The sequence below is a fragment of the Lithobates pipiens genome, unplaced genomic scaffold (assembly GCF_037356315.1).
Source record: "Lithobates pipiens isolate NorthernLeopardFrog02 unplaced genomic scaffold, aLitPip1_a1.2 Scaffold_16, whole genome shotgun sequence".
In the NCBI taxonomy this organism is placed as follows: domain Eukaryota; kingdom Metazoa; phylum Chordata; class Amphibia; order Anura; family Ranidae; genus Lithobates; species Lithobates pipiens.
This window is the reverse complement of record NW_027507748.1, coordinates 437288362-437309802: the sequence shown is the minus strand read 5'-3', so window position 1 is coordinate 437309802 and position 21441 is coordinate 437288362. Positions and strand designations below refer to the sequence as shown.

The 21441-nt window shown below is 41.3% G+C and overlaps 1 protein-coding gene and 1 long non-coding RNA gene across 2 annotated transcripts in view; both read right to left on the bottom strand.

Moving 5' to 3' along the window:
- Positions 1–1481: 1481 nt before the first annotated feature.
- LOC143983221 (uncharacterized) lies at positions 1482–6142 on the bottom strand. Its single transcript, XR_013274584.1, has 2 exons — positions 3739–6142; positions 1482–2527 (listed from the first exon to the last, which is right to left on the bottom strand). It is a non-coding gene; the product is annotated as an uncharacterized LOC143983221 (long non-coding RNA).
- A 1688-nt stretch (positions 6143–7830) lies between these two features.
- Positions 7831–21441, bottom strand: part of IL18RAP (interleukin 18 receptor accessory protein) — a 57984-nt gene continuing 44373 nt past the window's right edge. The window contains exons 9-12 of the mRNA XM_077484471.1: positions 17295–17449; positions 11967–12110; positions 10508–10696; positions 7831–8462 (exon numbers count right to left, since the gene is read on the bottom strand). Coding sequence (XP_077340597.1) covers positions 8095–8462; positions 10508–10696; positions 11967–12110; positions 17295–17449 — 856 coding nt within the window. The 3' untranslated portion in view covers positions 7831–8094. The remainder of the gene's footprint in view (positions 8463–10507; positions 10697–11966; positions 12111–17294; positions 17450–21441) is intronic.

The following is a 21441-nucleotide window of genomic DNA, read 5'->3' as shown; positions in this document are numbered from 1 at the left end:
AGCTGCTGCTGCAGGACCTGGACATGTTAAGCCTGTTCAGGTAGGTCAGTCAGTGTGTGTATGTCAGGTAGGTAGGTCAGTGTATGTATGTCAGGTAGGTAAGTGTGTGTCAGGTAGGTCAGTGTATGTATGTCAGGTAGGTTAATGTATGTCAGGTAGGTCAGTATATTTCAGGTAGGTAGGTCAGTGTGTGTATGTCAGGTAGGTAGGTCAGTTTAGTGTTCAGCATTGATGGGCACTGGTAAGCCAGGCAGCAACCAGCAAGTGAGCTTACCCGCCCCACACAACCCCACCGCCCAGCCAAAAAACCCAATGCCACTAGAATAACCCGCCCAACCTGCCCAGGCCAGCCTTGGACTTCAGGCTGAAGCCCCCCATCTTTTTACCACCAAGCAATGCCCCTGTGTTGCACTATCCCCTCCTGTCTGCAGGGGAAGAGCTACAGCATAGCCAGGAAAGCCCATGGACATCTATACAGAATGCTGAGGATCATGGGGAATGAAGGCTGGGACAGCAGCCATAGAATGGGACTCATGGACCTATTACACTACAATTCTCATAGCATATTGAGGTAGAGGTAGCGTGGTGGAATAGTTTTTTAACAGATTGCACTAAGAACTTCTTTCTCTTGGTGCTGAGGGAACCACTGGGAGCACATCTGCTGAATACTGACCAGACTGCTGAGAGGCCAAACCAGCAGTGACACCTGAGGCAGTGCAGCACAGACCTCAGCGATTGTATCTGCAATATTGCCAGAAGAAGACCAGAGAATCCACTCACCTTTTACTTACCACCACTGAATCTCCAGAGGCATTCTAATGAGAGACTGAGGAAGACACCCCTTTCTACAGCAAGAGTTTACAGCCACACCTCACACCACTGGTGGTTCACACTGTACTGGAGGCAAGACATTTAGTATACCACACCTATATTGCACTTATACTGCATCTTTACTGCACCTATGCTGCACATATACTGCAACTTTAATGCACCTACACTGCATTCTGGGTTTTTAAAACTGTCATTAAGTGCACCAATGCTTCTTAAAGGGCCCTGACGATAGCCGGCAGAAGAAAAATATAAAGGACTGCGCCCTTAAAACCATCCTGCAAGTTCCCTTTATACTCACTCTCCCCTTTGCTTAATTTCTATGAACAGTGCATATTCAGTCAGTCTAGGCCTAGCACAGTCATCATTAATGCACTTCGGCAGTATAGTTCCCTTGTTCAATAAATTAAGCTTTACTACTGCTCACTGCTGCCCTTTGGGTGACCTTGCTACTGCTTACGCAGACACCAAAGTTATGATTTACTAAAACTGGAGAGTTTATATATAATATATGGTGCAGCTGTGTATGGCAGCCAATCAGCTTCTAACTTCAACTTGTTCAATTAAGCTGTGACAAAAAAACTGGAAACTACGTCTTTATCAAACAGATATAACAACATTATTTTGTTTCTTTTTAATAAACTAAATGGAAGCAAAGAGAAATTACATTTATTGTTAGAGTTTACATATACTTTTAATAAAGTAGGCTGAAACTTTTTTACCGGTGAAATAAATTACCCAAGCATACACAATACATTCACACATAAATATAAACTCATAAACTACACACTCCCAAAACCATGGTAATGCCAACAAAAAGTGTACAAAGGTGTTTTATGTGATAATGGTTAATTTATAAAATTGGTTTAAGCAAAAAAAATATACAGTATCTCACAAAAGTGAGTACACCCCCTCACATTTTTGTAAATATTTTACTATATATTTTCAAGCGACAACACTGAAGAAATTACACTATGCTACAATGTAAAGTTGTGAGGGTACAGCTTGTATGACAGTGTAAATCTTCTGTCCCCTCAAAATAACTCAACACACAGCCATTAAAGTCTAAACCACTGGCAACAAAAGTGAGTACACCCCTAAGTGAAAATGGGCCCAATTAGGCATTTTCCCTCCCAGTGTGATGTGACTTGTTAGTGTTACAAGTTCTCAGGTGTGAATGGGGAGCAGGTGTGTTAAATTTGGTGTTACCGCTCTCACTCCTTCATTCTGGTCACTGGAAGTTCAACATGGCACCTCATGACAAAGAACTCTCTGAGGATCTAAGAAAAAGAATTGTTGCTCTACATAAAGATGGCCTAGGCTATAAGAAGATTGCCAAGATCCTGAAACTGAGCTGCAGCTTGGTGGCCAAAATCTTACAGCAGTTTAACAGGACAGGTTTCACTCAAAACAGGCCTCGCCATGGTCACCCAAAGAGGTTGAGTGCATGTGCTCAGCATCATATCCAGAGGTTGTCTTTGGGAAATGGATGTATGAGTGCTGCCAGCATTGCTGCAGAGGTTGAAGGGGTGGGGGGTCAGCCTGTCAGTGCTCAGATCATACGCCGCACACTGCATCAAATTGGTCTGCATGACTGTCATATCAAAAGGAAGCCTCTTATAAAGATGATGCACAAGAAAGTCTGCAAACAGTTTGCTGAAGACAAGCAGACTAAGGACATGGATTACATGATTTAACCCTTTCATGACTAAGCCTCTTTTTGGAATTTGGTGTTTACAAGTTAAAATCCATATTTTTTGCTAGAAAATTACTTGGAACCCCCAAACATTATATATATATTTTTAGCAGAGACTCTAGAGAATAAAACAGCGATTGTTGCAATATTTTATGTCACACGGTATTTGCGCAGTGGGGTTTTAAACGCAACTTTTTGGGAAAAGGGACACTTTCATGAATAAAAAAAAATAAAAACAGTAAAATTAGCCCAATTTTTTTACGTAATGTGAAAGATAATGTTACGCCGAGTAAATAGATACCAAACATGTCACACTTTATAGTTGCGCGCACTTGTAGATTGACGACAAAGTACGGTACCTAAAAATCTCAATAGGCGACGCTTTAAAAATTTTTTATGGTTACCAGGTTAGCGTTACAGAGGAGGTCTAGTGCTAGAATTATTGCTCTCGCTCTGACGATCGCGGCGATACCTCACATGTGTGATTTGAACACCGTTTACATACGCAGGCGCGACTTCCGTATGCGTTTTCTTTGCTTCGCGAGCTCGCGGGGACGGCGGGCGCTTTAAAAATTTTTTAATTTTTTTTAAAATTATTTTATTTATTTTAAAATGACTAAATTGTTTAAAAAAATAAATAAAAAATTGATCACTTTTATTGCTGTCACAAGGAATGTAAACATCCCTTGTGACAGTAATAGGTGGTGACAGGTCCTCTTTATGGAGGGATCGGGGGTCTAAAAGACCCCCCACCCCTCCTTTACACTTCAATGTATTCAGATCGCCGAAAACGGCGATTCTGAATACCGGATATTTTTTTTAAATCGGCGCCATTGGCAGCCGAGTAAACGGGAAGTGACGTCATGACGTCGCTTCCGTGTTTACGATGAGGAGACTGGAACGAAGCCGATTACGGCTTCGTTTCAGTTCCTCCGCAGCAACCGGAGGCGTCTGATCACTGATCGGTGCTCCCGATCGAGCGGGAGCACCGGTAACAGCGGCGAGAGGCGGCGGGAGGGGGGACGTCCCCTCCCGCTCCTCCGGCATAACAGCCGAGCGGCTTTTCGCCGCATCGGTTGTTATGCCTGGATAGGCAATCGCCCGCTGCAAAAAACGGTACCGGGATGATGCCTGCAGGTGCGGGCATCATCCCGGTATAACCCCCGGAAGCCGAGTACGCATATCTGCGTACGCTCGGCGGGAAGGGGTTAAACAGCGCCAACAGTTTATGCAGTGCTTTACAATATATAAGGGATAAAATTCAGTTATAATACAATAAAATACAGAGGGATTAAGAGGGCCCTGCTCAGAAGAGCTTAGAATCTATTAAGGTGGGGCCGGTGGTAAGAAAGATTGTAACTGTGGAAAATGAGCTTATGGAAGTGGTAAAAGATTAGTTGGAGTTGTGATAGACTTCCCTGAAGAGAGGAGTTTTCAGGGATCGCCTGAAGGTAGCAAGAGTAGAGGATAGATGGACAGGATAGGGTAGTGAATTCCAGAGGATGGGAGAGGCTCTGGAGAAATCCTGAAGACGAGTATGGTAGGAGGAGATGAGGGAGCTTGACAGTAGGAGGTCTTGAGAAGAGCAGAGACGACGGTTTGGGTGATATTTGGAGACAAGATTGGTGATGTAGCTCGGGGCAGAGTTGTAAATGGCTTTGTGTGCTGCGGTTAGTATTTCGAATTTAATTCTCTGGGCAATTGGGAGCCAGTGTAGGGATTGGAGGAGAGGGTTGGCAGACACTGAGTGGTTAGTAAGGTTCATAAGTCTGGCAGTAGCATTCATGATAGACTGAAGAGGGGATAGCCTATGGAGAGGCAGGCCAATGAAAAGGGAGTTGCAATAGTCAAGGCGAGAGATAACAAGGAAGTGAATGAGGAGCTTGGTGGTTTAATTTGTTAAAAAGAGGGGGGGGGGGGATTTTGGAGATGTTATGGAGGTGAATTCTACAATCTTTTGACAACGATTGGATTTGAGGCTGAAAGGACAAGTCAGAGTCTAGGATTACACCTAGTACCCTGATGTGAGGGGAGGGACTGATGGTTGCATTGTTGATTTTGATGGCAAAGTCATGGAGGGGGGCATGGGCGTGGGGGGGGGGGGAATATTAATAGCTCAGTTTTAGAGAGATTTTGTTTAAGGAAGTAGTGCGACATCCATGCTGATATGTCAGTAAGTTAGGAGACGGAAGGAATGAGGTGAGGAGTAAACATATAGATTTGGGTGTCATCGGCATATAAGTGGTATTGGAAGCCATGGACAGTTATCAAGTGACCAAGGGAGGAGGTTTAGATAGAGAAGAGAAGGCTTCCAAGAACAGAGCCTTGGGGGACCCCCACACAAAGGGGCAATGGAGAGCAGGAGACAGATTTGTAGGTAACACTGAAGGAGCACTGTTATAGGTAGGCAGAGAACCAGGACACAGCAGAATCTTGGAGGCCAAGGGAATGGAGTTTATTGGGAAGGAGCTGGTGGTCAACAGTATCAGGATTAAGCCCAAGATTAATTTATTTGGTTAAGATGGTGTCAAGTGTGTGTGGCGGCAACCAGATGAGGAGTACAAAGACAAGTTTGTCTTGCCTACAGTCAAGCATGGTGGTGGGAGTGTCATGGTCTGGGGCTGCATGAGTGCTGCCGACACTGGGGAGCTACAGTTCATTGAAGGAACCATGAATGCCAACATGTACTGTGACATACTGAAGCAGAGCATGATCCCCTCCTTTGGAGATGGGGCCACAGGGCAGTATTTCAACATGGTAACGACCCCAAACACACCTCCAAGATGACCACTGCCTTTCTAAAGAAGTTGAGGGTAAAGGTGATGGACTGGTCAAGCATGTCTCCAGACCTAAACCCTATTAAGCATCTGTGGGGTACCCTCAAAAGAAAGGCGAAGGAGCACAAGGTCTCTAGCATCCACCAACTCCGTGATGTCATTGTGAAGGAGTGGAAGAGGACTCTAGTGGCAACCTGCGATCTGGTGCACTCCATGCCCAAGAGGGTTAAGGCAGTGCTGGAAAATAATGATGGCCACACAAAATATTGACACTTAGGTTTAGGCATTAAAGGCTGTGTGTTATTTTGAGGGGACAGCAAATTTAAACTGTTATACAAGCTGTACACCCACCTTTTGCAGCTATAACAGCTTCAACTCTTCTGGGAAGGCTACCCACAAAGTTTAGGAGTGTGTCTATGGGAATGTTTGACCATTCTTCCAGAAGCGCATTTTTAAGGCCAGGCAATGATGTGGATGAGAAGGCCTGGCTTGCAGTTTCCACTCTAATTCATCTCAAAGGTGTTCTATCAGGTTGAGGTCAGGACCAAACTTGCTCATCCATGTCTTTATAGACCTTACTTTGTGCACTGGTCCAAATCATTTGGTGGAGGCAGGATTAAGGTGTGGGGTTCTTTTTCAGGGGTTGGGCTTGGCCCCTTAGTTCCAGTGAAGGGAACTCTTAAGACGCCAGCATACCAAGACATTTTGGACAATTTCATGCTCCCAACTTTGTGGGAACACTTTGGGGATGGCCCCTTCATATTCAAACATGACTGCACACCAGTGCACAAAGCAGGATCCATATATATACACAGTGTCTTGAAAAAGTATTCATACCCCTTGAAATTTTCCACATTTTGTCATGTTACAACCAAAAAAGTAAATGTATTTTATTGATATTTTATGTGATAGACCAACACAAAGTGATACATAATTGTCAAGTGGAAGGAAAATGATAAATGGTTTTCAAAATGTTTTACAAATAAATATAGGAAAAGTGTGGCGTGCATTTGTATTCAGCCCCCTGTACTCTGATACCCTTAACTAAAATCTAGTGGAACCAATTGCCTTCAAAAGTCACCTAAATAGTAAACAGAGTCAACCAGGGTGTAATTTAATCTCAGTATAAATACAGCTGTTCTGTGAGGTTTGTTAGAAGACCTTAGTGAGCAAACAGCATCATGAAAGCCAAGGAACAAAACAGACAGATCAGGAATAACGTTGTGGAGAAGTTTAAAGCAGGGCTAGGTTATAAATTAATATCCCAAGCTTTGAACATCTCACAGAGCACTGTTCAATCCATCATCCGAAAATGGAAAGAGTATGGCACAACTGCAAACCTACCAAGACATGTCCTTCCACCTAAACTGACAGGCCGGGCAAGGAAAGCATTAATCAGAGTAGCAGCTAAAAAGTCCATGGTAACTCTGGAGGAGCTGCAGAGATCCACAGCTCAAGTGGGAGAATCTGTCTACAGGACACCTATTAGCCGTGCCCTCCACAAATCTGGCCTTTAGAGAAGAGTGGCAAGAAGAAAGTAACTGTTGAAAGAAAGCCATCAGAAGTCCAGTTTACTGTTTGGAAGAAGTCATGTAGGGGACACAGCAAACACGTGGAAGAAGGTGCTCTGGTCACATGAGACCAATATTTAACTTTTTGGCCAAAAAGCAAAATGCTATGTGTGGCGGAAAGCTGATATCACAAATCACCCTGAACACATCATCCCCACCGTGAAACATGGTGGTGGCAGCATCATGTTGTGGGGATGCGTTTCTTCAGCAAGGACAGGGAAGCTGGTCAGAGTTAATGGGAAGATGGATGGAGCCAAATAGAGAAAAATCTATGAAGAAAACCTGTTAGAATCTGCAAAGGACTTGAAAAAGGGGTGGATGTTCACCTTCCATTGGGACAACAACCCTAAATATACAGCCAGAGCTACAATGGAATGGTTTAGATCAAAGAACATTTATGTGTTAGAATGACCCAGTCAAAGTCCAAACCTAAATCCAATTGAGAATCTGATGCAAGACTTGAAAATTGCTGTTCACAGATGCTTGAGCTATTTTGCAAAGAAGAATTGGCAAAAATGTCACTCTCCAGATGGGCAAAGCTGGTAGAGACCTCCCCAAAATGACTTGCAAGTTTAATTTCAGCGAAAGGTGTTTCTTCAAAGTATTGACTAAGGGGGGTTGAATACAAATGCACGCCACACTTTTCACATATTTATTTGTAAAAAAGTTGGACGAGCACTTTATGTTGGTTTATCACATAAAATCCTAATAAAACACATTTACGTTTTTGGTTGTAACATGACAAAATGTGGAAAACTTCAAGGGGTATGAATACTTTTTCAAGTCACTGTATGTATATATATATATATATATATATATATATATATATATATTTTTTTTTAATATATATATATATATATATATATATATATATATATATATATATATATATATATATATATATATATATATATATATATATATATATATATATATATATATATATATATATATATATATATATATATATACAAACCAGTGTTTCTCAACCAAGGCTCAGTCTTGTTTCCCCTGGGGTGCTGGATCAGCATCAAGATTTTCCATTGTGCAGGTAGGTCAGATGCCAGCACAAAATGAACTATGGCTAGGATGTACAGTGCCAGTACACAAAGCTCCATAAAAGTTCCCTAATGGTTCCACCCCAAAGAAAAGTATATTACAATGTATATAATATATATAGTTTGTACAATCAAATATCAATATTTTTTTTTTGTTTGGTTATTTATGTTTGAAAAACATTTGCCACTGAAAGTGATCGTTTTTCACTTATCTGGACCTTTTTAACTGGCATGTAATACCTGATCCTATTCCAAAATTTTAAGTTCTGAGAAGATTTACTATCAAAATCCCCTTTCCAAGTCACCATTGGCAACGTGTTGAGGGCCTTCCTCACTACATTTGGTAAGAACTCTGGCTCTTTAAATGGCTTGAATTTAATAAGAATCAGTTTAAGAGCCTCCTGCTCCTCCAGCGAGCAAGTAATGGCTGCTTGTAACTCAAACACTTTGGGACTTCTAATATATTTCTCTGAGAGGATAAAAATAGCTCTTCTGCTTCTTTTAATGATCTTGGCAATGTCTTCCACGTAAGCTAAAATATAAAAGAAATAATATGAAGTGAGATATGGAATAATACAATTATATTTATTTGCTAATCCATCACTGAACATTATAAAAATAAAACAAAATTTAAACTATTTATAATAAATAAAATAAAACAAACTAGTACTATTGATGACAACTGAACAAAAGTGACTATAATTATGACAAATAAAGTATTACAGTATGGAAGGAATTTATTACCAAAACATGGCAGAACCTGGCACATATCTAACGCAAATCTGCCATTTTTCACTTAACAAAGTAACTTAAATAGGTATTATAATTATCTGTTGCCTCTGTTCCTGCAGTCTTTGCAGGGTTGCCAACCTCCTGCCACTTTTTTTTACTGATAAAACATGAAATATGTACTGACAGAGTGAATTTTTTTGTGACAAACTGTAATATAACATAAACTCATATTTGAAATAAGGAGAACTGATAGTTAAACAATATAAACAATAAGTAAGCATTAAGATGACATCAAAAGACACCAATACAAAGTCTTGTAGATGCATTTCACACACGTTCCTCCCCATTCGTGGTGGATGGAGGTGGTGGTTTGGGTTGATGCTTCCTACCTCATCGGCGCCACGTCACCGATCTGTGTGTGCGACACCTTTTGATGACGTACCACAAGAGCAGGTTTTTCTTTCCAGCTAGGCTGACACTGGGGAGGTACCTGCGCCTGTATGGATGGATTTTTTCGCTCTGGCATGGATGCCTCCCTTTTCTCTCCATGCTGACGTGACGCAGGTCGGAACACGTTGTATCAGCTGGGAGCATTTCAATTCGCCTCACTTGCATTAACCTGTTCTTGGGTGCCCATTTCCTTGTGAACCAACAAGGTAAATCACCATAGGTTTCACCTATACCTTCAGCACTTTGTTCTTCTTTCTCTTTGGTTCCTTCACTATATTACCCAGGATATAATTTTCTTCTCCTTTTCTACATCTTTTTTTTTCTCCTTCCCATTTGGTGGTTTTTAAATCAGTTTTTTCATCTATGCTAAGTTTTTCCCTTCATCTGACCTGGTGTATGGGCTTTTCACACTCCATCAATAAAATGCTATACATTCAATATATGTTACTGATCTCAATTCACAGAAGTTTTGGCTCACCATCACCCACAATAGCACATTTACCCTGGTGAATCGACAGTGCTCCCTGCTTGTCCGCGTGTCTCTACCTCAGCTCCCATGCCAGACCTGTTTAATAGCTCTGATCCCCTGTTCACATCTATGCAGCTGACGTGAGTATCTATAAGGATGTACATCCTGTCCCTTACACATTATTTATTCCTATTACTCAGTTACAATATTATACCATATGGTTATGTTTCTTTATAGATCACCATTGCATTAGCCCCTGAAGAGTTGATATACCCCAACGAAAGGTGTGGGGCTTACATAGATGCATGATTTCCATACAGATGATTTTATGGCTCTTATTTTGTTTTACTCTAGACTTTCTAACGTCATTCAGTCCTTCCAGTGGCCCATGTTGTGCAGGACTTGTTTTTACTTTATGATATGCCTATTTCCATGGTGTCAATATTTATATGCAGTTTTCAGCATGCCCTGCGTGTATGCGATTCTGTAAATGCATTTTTGTGTTATTCAGTATGTTATACATGATTTCACATAGTATAATAAAATGTTCTTTGCCAAGACTGCTTTTTGATATACATCTCTCATTCAAATTCCCCCTTTTTTTGTTGGAACCCATAAAAGCAACATTGTGTTTAATATCCCACATGTTTACTTTATACAGCGATTGGCCTCATTTAAAGTCCCAATGACCACTTTCCCCTTTCTTTGTCCAAAAATTTGGGATAGAGGCCAATTGCTTTTGGTGCCTTGGACCACATCGTTCTTTATCATGTATCTAAGAGGCAGACATTATTCACTGCTCAAGGAATCACCTAGCAACCTCTGGAGGAGCCCTGGTTGAGAAAGGTTTCTCTAGCAGCTCCAGAAAATACCTGCAACAGCCCCCCCAAAAGTTCCGTCATAACTCCATCTACTCCTTGTCTCACCTCCTCCTGGCAAAATGTCTCTTTCCAGGATACAGAGTTTGTAATTATATTTGTCTTCCAGTACATCTGGTAGCAATTGGATGGCAAATCTCTCTTCATCATATTTATCGGAATAACTTTCCAGAGTCTCCATGTCCAGCTCATAGCCTTGTGATGCATATGATATAAAAGCATCAAAGTCTTTATCATCTATAGAAAAATATGATACAAAACTATTTTGTTTAACTGTTTGTTATACTTTTGTAATTTGTATGAATCATTTGTGTGAATTTTTATACATCATGACCTACAATGTCTATCTACACCATAATTGTTACAACATTAGAGTAAGGTTGTTGTTTTTTTCTCTAGTTGTATCTCACTACTACTCCTTATTCTATAGCAGGGGTGTCCAAGCTTTTGACCTTCCTGGGCCACATTACAAAAAGAGGCATTTTCTTGGGCCACACATACAGTAAAATACACTAATGCCCCACACACACAATCATACTTTCTAACAACAAAACCGTGGATTTTTGTTCGAAGGGTGTTGGCTCCAACGGTCACACAAATGTTGGCCAACAATTACGAATGTAGTGCTGTACAAGAAGTACGTGATATCTCCATTACGAATGCTAGATCTTATTGTTTATTGCTGCCAATATCGTGGTGCACTAGACTCACTTCATAAATGTGAGCACCCAGTGTTAGGGTTTGTTTACTTGTGTTCATTAAATTGTTTTAACCTTACTACACTATCAAACACTTTCTTTGTTCTTTGTGTTTTTTAGTTATTATTAAGAACTTGCCAACTATTTGGTGCAGCACCGTTCATTTTGCATGCCATCTGAAGACACATATACCAAACATCGCAATGCAAAAGTGGATGTCCATCAAAAGATCAGTTACTGTATTTTAGGACCCTATTCAAAATTAACGGGCTGCCTACCACAACGCACGTTAAACTATTTGCAGCAGTGCACCATAAAGGTCTGCATCTGGCCATAAAAGTAAAAGTCCTGCCCAAAGGTAAATAGCACAAGATATCTGCTATTACCTTTCATGTCCAAAAAGCCTCTTCAGTGGGCCTCTCTGATTTAATTTTACATTGTTACTGGAGCTTACTTACCTGAAAAGCCAATCTAACCCTATCCTTGTCCAATGAGAGTGGACAAGGATAGGCCATTTGAATTCTCAAAAAAGGCAAGCTTCCATGTAAATTGCTTGACATATAAAACAAACAAATACATAATAAAAACTTTCTATTATTCACATTGCCTTAGTATTAAATCCTGTCCTCAGATTTAAAGCATAATTGTTCTTCTTGCCATTTAGGGCAGACTAGCATAAGGGGCTTTGCCCCAATTTTATTGATGTCCTCGGTCTTGATAAAGTAGTGTAGTACAATCTATTTATTAACATACAGTTATCTGTGCAGCGTGCTTTAGTATACAATTCAATAGGTTATATTGAATCTTACCTCCAATGGTCTCATCTTTTGATATGTAATTTCGGTAAAGCAAAACAATTTCTATCCAGTAAAAGTAAATCATTCCACTCCCTAATAGTAAGATTGCAAGAAGCAGTACCGCTCCACATAATATATATGTCAAGAATACAATGTCTGTTAAAATGAGATAAAAAACATATATAAGAATACAGCATGATCAGCTCACCAACTGACACAGTTAGCAGACATGATATAACCACTGGAAAAATCTCTCGAAAAACTGTTAATGATAATAATCATGCAATAATAGTGGTGTATGATAAAAATGAGGTTCAATAAACCCCAAACTGTGTAAAAAAAATAGGGAGTTGTTTTAAAGAAGGTGTTACTTTTTTTTCCCAAAATTTTATAATTCAGTGACCAAAACATAGGATTGAACATTTTAGAAAGTGGGCTATAATAAATCCCATGTAACATTCTTAGAAGTAGATTGTAAAATCCTAACAGTATCATGAGTTCCTTTGAGGCCGCTTAATCAGGGAAGGGGGTTATATAAATGTGGTTTAGCAAGTCTGCACGGCCTGGTTATAATCTGTTGTAAATTGCTAATGGCTATCATTAACAGTACTTAGCTAAACATGGCAAACAGAACATGGATAACCAGAGACTATTTATTTAACCTAATATAAAATTAGTCATTAAAACATTTCAATTGAGCAGGTGTGTGCAGGACTTTTAGTAGAATTATGACCATGGTTCTGGGCTCAACCACAGCAGCAGAGGAGGTCTCTGCCCAGGAGTCAGGAGGGCTCATCCTAGGAGTCAAGTGCCAGTTAGTACAGCAGGGAACTGCTGGGTACATGCACAGAGCTTGTAAAAGAACTGTCTGGAGGAGGCAGACAAGGACCAAAAAATGTAAGGTCAGAGCATCTGCACTGCTTGTGTAAGACAGGAGGCTGCTGAATGTGTATTTGTTGGGATGGAAGAGAAATACAGAAAACCCCTGTAAAAGAAAAGAATGCATTGTTTTGATCTTTCAAAAAAAAAGTTCTATAATTTGAAGCTAGTTCTCACAATATGTATTTGTGTAAATTGTCAGTGCTGTATAAATAACTGTAATAAACAAATAACCAATTAAAATTTTGCTACCTGACTCCAGATGACCACTATATTTTTACCCAGAAAGGATTTGGTATGTTTGTAACTCTACCAATTTTGCCATTGTAGTATATATTTTAGAAAGAGTATAGGCTTGAATATCTGACAACATAGTTGCCAATGGATTGATTCACCAACTGGCTTCTAATATTTCTTAGGGACTCTAGTCTCAAAATGTCCGCACTAGCGGAATGACCTTGCTTCCCACTATTCCTATAACTAAACCAAAATTGTAGGTTCTACAATATTTTTTTTGTTTTATCTCTTTGATAAGATGAAAAAAGTTAGAATTTTGATGGACCTGTAATTTCTATATCTTGGAGTACAGGACACAGAAATTGATTCTTAGACCATGGATTATATGCGTTACCTTCAGCCGATTGGACACTGGGAAAAGCTTTGCTGGGACTGCTCCTAGCATATCTAATGCAAACCCTGCATATTCAATGGGGTTCCAGTTTTGTAGCATGCAACAAGGAGACCATAGAAAAAAGAGGGGAGGCACGTCTCACCTGTACTGTACTCCAAGATATAGAATGTACAGGTACATCAAAATTCCTATTGTCTTAATCATACAGCAGAGGACACAGGAATTGTTTCTTAAACTCCAAGCAATAATTCAAGGGGTGGGCAACAAATTACCCAAAACAGCAGCTACAGGCTCACTGGAAAAATAAGAAGGGTCAACAGGCCCATGGCATGCATTTGCAGAGGCAGTGGCGTACCGGGGGGGGGGGGGGTCCATTCCAGGTGACATACATTGGAGGGGTTGTGAGGCACTGTCCAGGGACCACAGGAGCATATGGGGACCCTGCACTTTCCCTGTCATCCCAGCTTTGTAAATAGTTGATCAGATCAGCAGAGAGCCCAGCGGTGTGGGGGGGGGGGGGGGGCTGTCTGTAACTCCCCCCTGTCATCTCATCAAGTGAGGCTGTCCCTTGGGGATGTTCACTCCTGCTACAGACTCCTCCCCTCTGGGTGACCCTCTCCCGCAGCTAAAGAAGAAAGAGGAGGAGAGACCACAGCAGCCCAGGAATCTTAATCAGCTGACATGCTGTAAGTGACTGAGCAATGCACACTGTCACTACATGCAGACTTAGCCTGTCTCTATAAATCACCCTAAGCTGGTACTATATATAACCCTAACCTGGTACTATATACCACCCTGGCCTGGCACTATGTACTACCCTAATCTGGCTCTATATACCACCAAAACCTGACACGTATACCACCCTAACGTGGTACTATATACCCACCTAACCTGGCTCTATATATCACCTTAACCTTGCCCTATATACCACCCTGACCTGGCACTATATACCACACTAAACTGGCACTATATACCACCCTAACCTGGAACTATATACCACCCAAGCCTGGCTCTATATACCACCCTAACCTGGCACTATATACCACCCAAACTTGACACCATATACCACCCTGACATGGCTCTATATACTACCCTGAACTGGCTCTATATATGACCCTAACCTGGCACTATATACCACCCTAACCTGGCTCCATATATTACCCTAACCTGACACTATATACCACCCTGACCTGGCACTATATACCCACCTAAACTGGCTCTATATAGCACCCTAACCTGGCACTATATACCACCCTGACCTGACACTATATACCACCCTGATCTGGCACTATATACCACCCTGACCTGGCACTATATACAACTCTGACCTGGCACTAACCTGCCAGTATAATACCCTAATGTAACGTGACGTCGATGTGTGGTAAGTGTGTGTGAGAAAAACAGATGCTAGATGCTGCAAAAAGCCCAAGTACCTGGGAGAATGGACTCATTCACATGAGGGCAGAAACTCTGGAAAAGGAGGCAGGAAACTCATAGAGGGACTACCCTGTGAGGAAACGGAAGAGGGGACAATTGCCAAGAGAAGACAGGGAGCCAAAGATGATAGTTCCGACCCCACCCATAAAGTGAATCATAAATTGTTAGACATGGCTTCAAGCATTTGCAAGCTTTTTTAAACTCTATCCATGCATCCTCCTGTGCTGCTGCTTGGTTTGCCTTTTATCTTTCAAGCTCGATTGTAAATTAGGCTCCATTGAGGACACTAGTACAATCAGTATTGTACTCCCCTTATTTTTAGGGAGTGCTCTAATAAATATTCTTTGAATTTGTTTTCTAGTTTATATATCTCATATGGATGATATGTATTCCTGATGATGTGAAGCAACATCCACGAAACGCATCAAGTTTTAGAATGCATTTTTGGTTATGTTTTACTAATCTGTTTACTAATCTGGTTATGTGTAACATGTATATGAAATAAACTATATCAGTTTGCTGTACACTGTATATCAATGCATACTAGTTGGAACGTTCCAGCTTGGTATTTTTATAGCTATCAAATGTATACGATTTTCATTCATTGTTCAATAAATGGATATTTTTTTACCAATTCACTGTTCAACTAATGTATTTTTTTTCCATTATGTTATGCATTTAAAGTCCCATAGGCAATTTAATTGTTCTGTGTGTGAGTTGTTTCAGGATGGAGGCATAGCATCATGGGCAGATCACAATTTTAATCTTTATATTAAACAGTGTATATTTAATCACTTTTACGAAGATAGTCACTTCTGAACACGTTGCTATAACACTTCATTCTTTCTCATCACCCAATTATGAAACCATAAAGACAGAACACTTAGGAAAACCACTAACACTCTATCTATATTTATTCGATACCGAAAGTGACAAAACATGTGAAAAATCACAGTGATGAGATTTGTATATTTCTTGTATATTTCCTGTATACTAATAATACTATTATACTGATTATTATACTGATAAGTGTGATTTTGGATATGAAATAGACATGTGCAGAGTGAAATATTTTGTTTCAGAATTTCGTTTTCGTACGAAAAAATTATTTATTTAGTTACTCCCGAAATTAGTTTTTAATTATTTAATTTTTCTTTCAAAAATTGCATTCGTCCGAAAAGCCACATGAATTACGGTCAAAGCTGTCTTTGAAGGCTTATGGTGTCTGTCAAATGTATAAAGAAGATCCAGTACATAGCATACTTTGTGTGAACTTTAGAACCCTATTAAAGTCTATGGGACTCCAACGTTCAAAATCTAAAGTGCTAATTTTAAAGGCTAATATTCAAGTTACAGTCCTAAGAAGTGTTTGGGGACTTGGGTCCTGTTCCAGGGGACATGTATTAATGCAAAAAAACGTTTTAAAAACAGCCGTTTTTTCGGGAGCAGTGATTTTAATAATGATTAAAGTGAAACAATAAAAGTGTAATATTCCTTTAAATTTCGTACCTGGGGGTGTCTATAGTATGCCTGTGAAGGGGCGCATGTTTCCCATGCTTAGAACTGTCCCTGTTCAAAAATGTCATTTCTGCAGGGAAAAAAGTCCTTTAAAATCACTCGCGGCTATAATGAATTGTCGGCTCACGTAATGGGGAGAACTCACGCCAAATTCTTTTTGTTAATTGAATTGTAGACGTTTACTTAGTACTTCTTAGTATTTGCTGTAAATAATAATAAACCTGTAGTGAACTAACATTTTTCATATCGCATGAGATATTTGGGTTAAAGTGGTTCTAAAAAAAATTTTTGCAAGGCAATGTCATAATGTGCTAATATGCATCACATTCTAGCACATTATGAGAAACTTACCTTAGAACAAAGCCCACCACTGAGATCTTCTCCTGGTCTTGCTTTCAGGTTGGCAGCTTCCGGACCTTCAGAGCGCATGCACAAATGATGCCATTGGCTGCATGCACACTGAGTATCTCCTAAACTGGGCAAACTTTAGAAGATATTCACAGTACCTACAGGTAAGTCTTATTATATGCTTACCTGTAGGTACAAGTGGTTTACTACCACTTTGAATGTGTCACATGACTCTCATATGATATCCATTTGTGAATTGACACCAAAGTGTAGATTACCCATAACATGTGCCATTAAAATTGCTTGTGTGCTTAGCACAGCAGTGTATTTTGTAGGATAAGAGGATATAATGTATTGTGTACTAGAAATACAGTATGTAAAGGTACAAGGAAACACAATCTTCCCTTGAAAAAAAATGTCTTTGTTAGGTTTAAATACACTTTAAGTAGTTTAAACTTTGCTAGTTGCTACTTTATATCAGCCACTTAAAAAATACATTGTACTTCATATTATAGCCTATCATTTACCTATTGGCTTTAATGATAATGTGACCACTGTTGTTACATTGCCCACCGCGTTCTCAGCATAGCAGCAAAATGTTGCAATAATGTCATTCTCAGTTACTTTATCCAGAGTGATTGTTAAGAAGCACTCCTTTTCACCAATAACAGTGACATTTGAGCTAAAAGACAATAAAACAAAAAAATATTAGTATAACCAGTCAAGAAAAAAAGAGAGTATGTTTTTATGTTTAACCACAATGTAATAGACAGTGGGGTTGATTTACAATAGTACGGGCTGATACTTTGCAAACTCAACATTAGAAAATATTATGAAGTGAACCTGTGTTTGCTTAAAGGAGAAGTATGGCCTAAGCTTTTTTTGGGGAGGATCACAGGAGTGCAGTTCCTTCTTTAGCCCTGCGACCCATTTTCAGTGGGCTAAAGCCTTCTCTGTGATCCGAAGAGAGCATGAGTCAGCCCCACCTGCCCTCTTCACAGCCTGGTGCTCCAGTGAGTACTGGAGGGAAGAGCTCTCTAATAATCACTGACTGACAGTCACTGCTCTCTGCTCAGAGTGGAGAAGGGAGTGGGACTCTATTCATGTAGTAAATCAAATCCATTATGCACAATGTGCATACCTCCCAACTTTTTGAGGGGGGGCATTTTGGGGGTACACCCCTTCCCCAGAGCCTAGCTCTGAGGAAGGGGTGTGCCCCCGAAACACGTTAGCTGTACCCCATGTTCTGTGCATGTCCATGCACTGTGTTTATGACCTTTTGTCAGTTGCATTTTGTGAGTACCCACTTTTATACAAAAATGTCTTATTAATAAATTATCTCTGGTAATGCACTAGGTGTGCGCGCCTTCCATTTCTGTTTTTCTTGTAGTTCCTTTCGGATTACCCCATCTGAGGAAGGCAGCAGTTTTGGGATACCATATATACCTTTGACACCACCATTTTATCTGACATCTGTTACTACACACCTTGGAAGACCTATTAGCGCTGGAAGTGACTGTTTAAAAAAAAAATGTTTTACCTGAATGCATTCTAATTATTCAGGTAAAAAAAAACTTCTGTGCTAAAAGATCCCCCCCACCCCCCTTTATGAATACCTGAGCCTGATCTCGATCCAGTAATGTGCACGAGAGCAGCGGCTCTCACCTCTCTCTCCCTTCTGGTTGGGCAGATTGATAGCAGCAGGAGCCATTGGTTCTTACTGTTGTCAATCACATTTTGTGACAAGGGAGCTGTGGGAGGAGCCAAGCCTCCCTATCTGTGTCAATAGATGCAGTCAGGAAGGATCGGGAGAAAGCCCACATGAGTGTCCCTTAGAAAGTAGTTTTTTGTGTGGGCACTTGTTGAAGCGGAGGAGCAAGAATCGCTGGCAGTGGATCGGAGAGGAAGAGAATCGGGGCTGTGCTGTGCAATACCATTGCACAGAGCAGATAAGTATGACATGCTTATTATTTTAAAATAGATGGAGTCAGTGAGGACTGGGAGTAAGCCCACATGCGTAACCCCATAGGAAGTAGCTTTCTTTGGGGGCACTTGCCGAAGAGGAGGAGCCAGAAGCACCAGCAGCGAACCTAAGAAGAAGAGAATTGGGGCTGTGCGGTGCAATACCATTGCACAGAGCAGGTACGTATGAAATATTTATTATTTTAAAGCAAAAAAAGAAGGTTTAATATCACTTTAAATATCAGAGTAAGATTAAAAGCAAAGTATAATACTTTACTGTATATAATTATAATACCTATTGTAAGCGAACACTGTGTATGCTCTAATGGTACTCATAGGCCAGTCTTCAGCAAGCAGGGTTGAAGGAACAGCACCAAAATTTACACATTTTGATACATGTTTTTATTATTTTGTTTCCCTCATTTGTCAACCTGTCTGGATATCTGTGGATAAATTCACTCAATTGAGCTATAGGGGAAAGAGATGCAAAGGATGTTGAGACTAGTCTACAATAATCATCATACAAAAGTCAGAGACCATCAGGGCCGGCGCTATCACTAGGCAGACTAGGCAGCCGCCTAGGGCGCAGCCATGGCCTGTCACCTCCTCATCCCCGCTGGATGTAACCTATGGAGCCGCTGTCCCTATGTGGCGGGTCTGCAAGAGTGTGTACTGGAGGTCCGGAGGAGGTGAAGGAATGTCTGTTGCCAGGGATCGTGCAGGGGCGTGGAGAGGGAACTATCACATGCATTACACTGACAGATCCCTGCCCCGCTCCCCCAGCTGCAGAGCTGTTCGGTTGCTCAGGGCTCTGATTGATACCAAGGATCTGGCCCACCTCCTTCATTGTCACTGGTCGGGACTCGTGGGGGGGTGTAGCCAGCCAAGGGGTGATCCCACCTATCACTGAGGGACAGGGGGCGAAGTGGCTGGCCTCAGGGATGATCGCAGGATCATCTGGGCAGAGCAACATGGAGGTAAAAAAAAAGGCTCTAAAAAATAGGATTTTTATATACAGCTTACCTGTAAAATCCTTTTCTTGAGAGTACATCACGGGACACAGGAGCTTCATTACATAGTGGGTTATATAGGCACCTCTGGTGATTGGACACTGGTTAACCCCCAATTAAGGAGAATTCATCCCCTATATAACCCCTCCCATATGGGAGGCACCTCAGTTTTGTAGCAAAGCAATAGGAAACCAGGTAAAACCCAAAGAGGGGCGGGATCCCTGTGTCCCGTGATGTACGCTCAAGAAAAAGATTTTACAGGTAAGCTGTATATAAAAATCCTATTTTCTTGATCATACATCACGGGACACAGGAGCTTCATTACATAGTGGGATGTCCCAAAGCAATGCTCAGATTGAGGGGAGGGAGACACAGATCATAATTATAGACCGCCATGGACCGGAGGACCTAAACTGCAGCCTGCAGTACACTGCGCCCAAAGGCGATATCCTCTTGCCCACTGATATCCACCTGATAGAATCTGGTGAATGTGTGGACTGATGACCAAGTTGCAGCCTTACAGATCTGAGCCAGGGAGGCCTGGTGATGCACTGCCCAAGAAGCACTTACAGCCCTAGTTGAGTGCGCTTTCACTTGAAAAGGAGGGATCTTCCCTTTAACACTATAGGCCTGAGAAATAATCTGTCTAATCCACCTTGAGAGAGTGGATTTTGATGCCGCCTGGCCCTTCCTAGGGCCTTCCGGCAAAATAAATAAGCAATCAGTTTTCCTTATCTGAGCAGTTGCCTGAAGATAGATACTGATTGCCCTTACCACATCCAAAGTGTGCAAAGATTCCTCTTCTGCGGACTGTGGGTCCGGAAAAAAGGATGGTAGGATTACATCTTGATTCAAATGGAATCCTGAAACCACCTTAGGCAGAAAACCTGTTGGGACGCATTACCACCCGGTCCTTATGAATAATTAGATACGGCTCCTTGCTGGAGAGAGCTGCTAGTTCTGACACTCTTCTAGCCGTGGATATGGCTACCAAGAAAACCAATTTTTTAGTCAAAAGAACTAACGAAGCCAGATGCAAAGGTTCAACAGGTTGCCCCTGCAAAGCCGAGAGAACCAAATTCAGATCACATGGGCATACCGGAGGTTTGACTGGCGGCCTTATCCGCATAGCCCCCTGGAAGAAAGCCCACACCAGGGAATGCGATGCAAGTGGTTTCTGAAAAAACACTGACAAGGCCGAAATCTGCACCTTGACAGTGCTTACGGCCAAATTCATTTCTAGGCCCGACTGGAGGAAGGCCAAGATCCTGCTAATGACATATTTTCTAGGATGCCATTCCCTGAGTTCACACCAGGAAACATGCCCTCCAGATTTTGTAGTAAATAAGCCTGGAGGCCGACTTTCTGGCGTTGACCAGAGTAGAAAGGACTGGCCCCGAAAGCCCACGGTCTCTCAGAATGTGGGTCTCAGCAGCCAAACCGTCAAATTCAGACTGTGTAAAGCAGGATGGTAAATTGGACCCTGTGAGAGCAGATCTGGCCGGAGAGGGAGGATCCACGGCCTGCCTACTGCCAACTTCATGATCTCTGCATACCACGGTCGCCTGGGCCAAGCCGGGGCTACCAAAAGAACCGACTTTGTCTCCTTCTTGACTCTTCCCAGGAACCGCAACACAAAAGGGCACGAGGGGAAGGCATAAATCAAATTGTACTGATCCCAGGGAACTGTCAGAGCATCCCC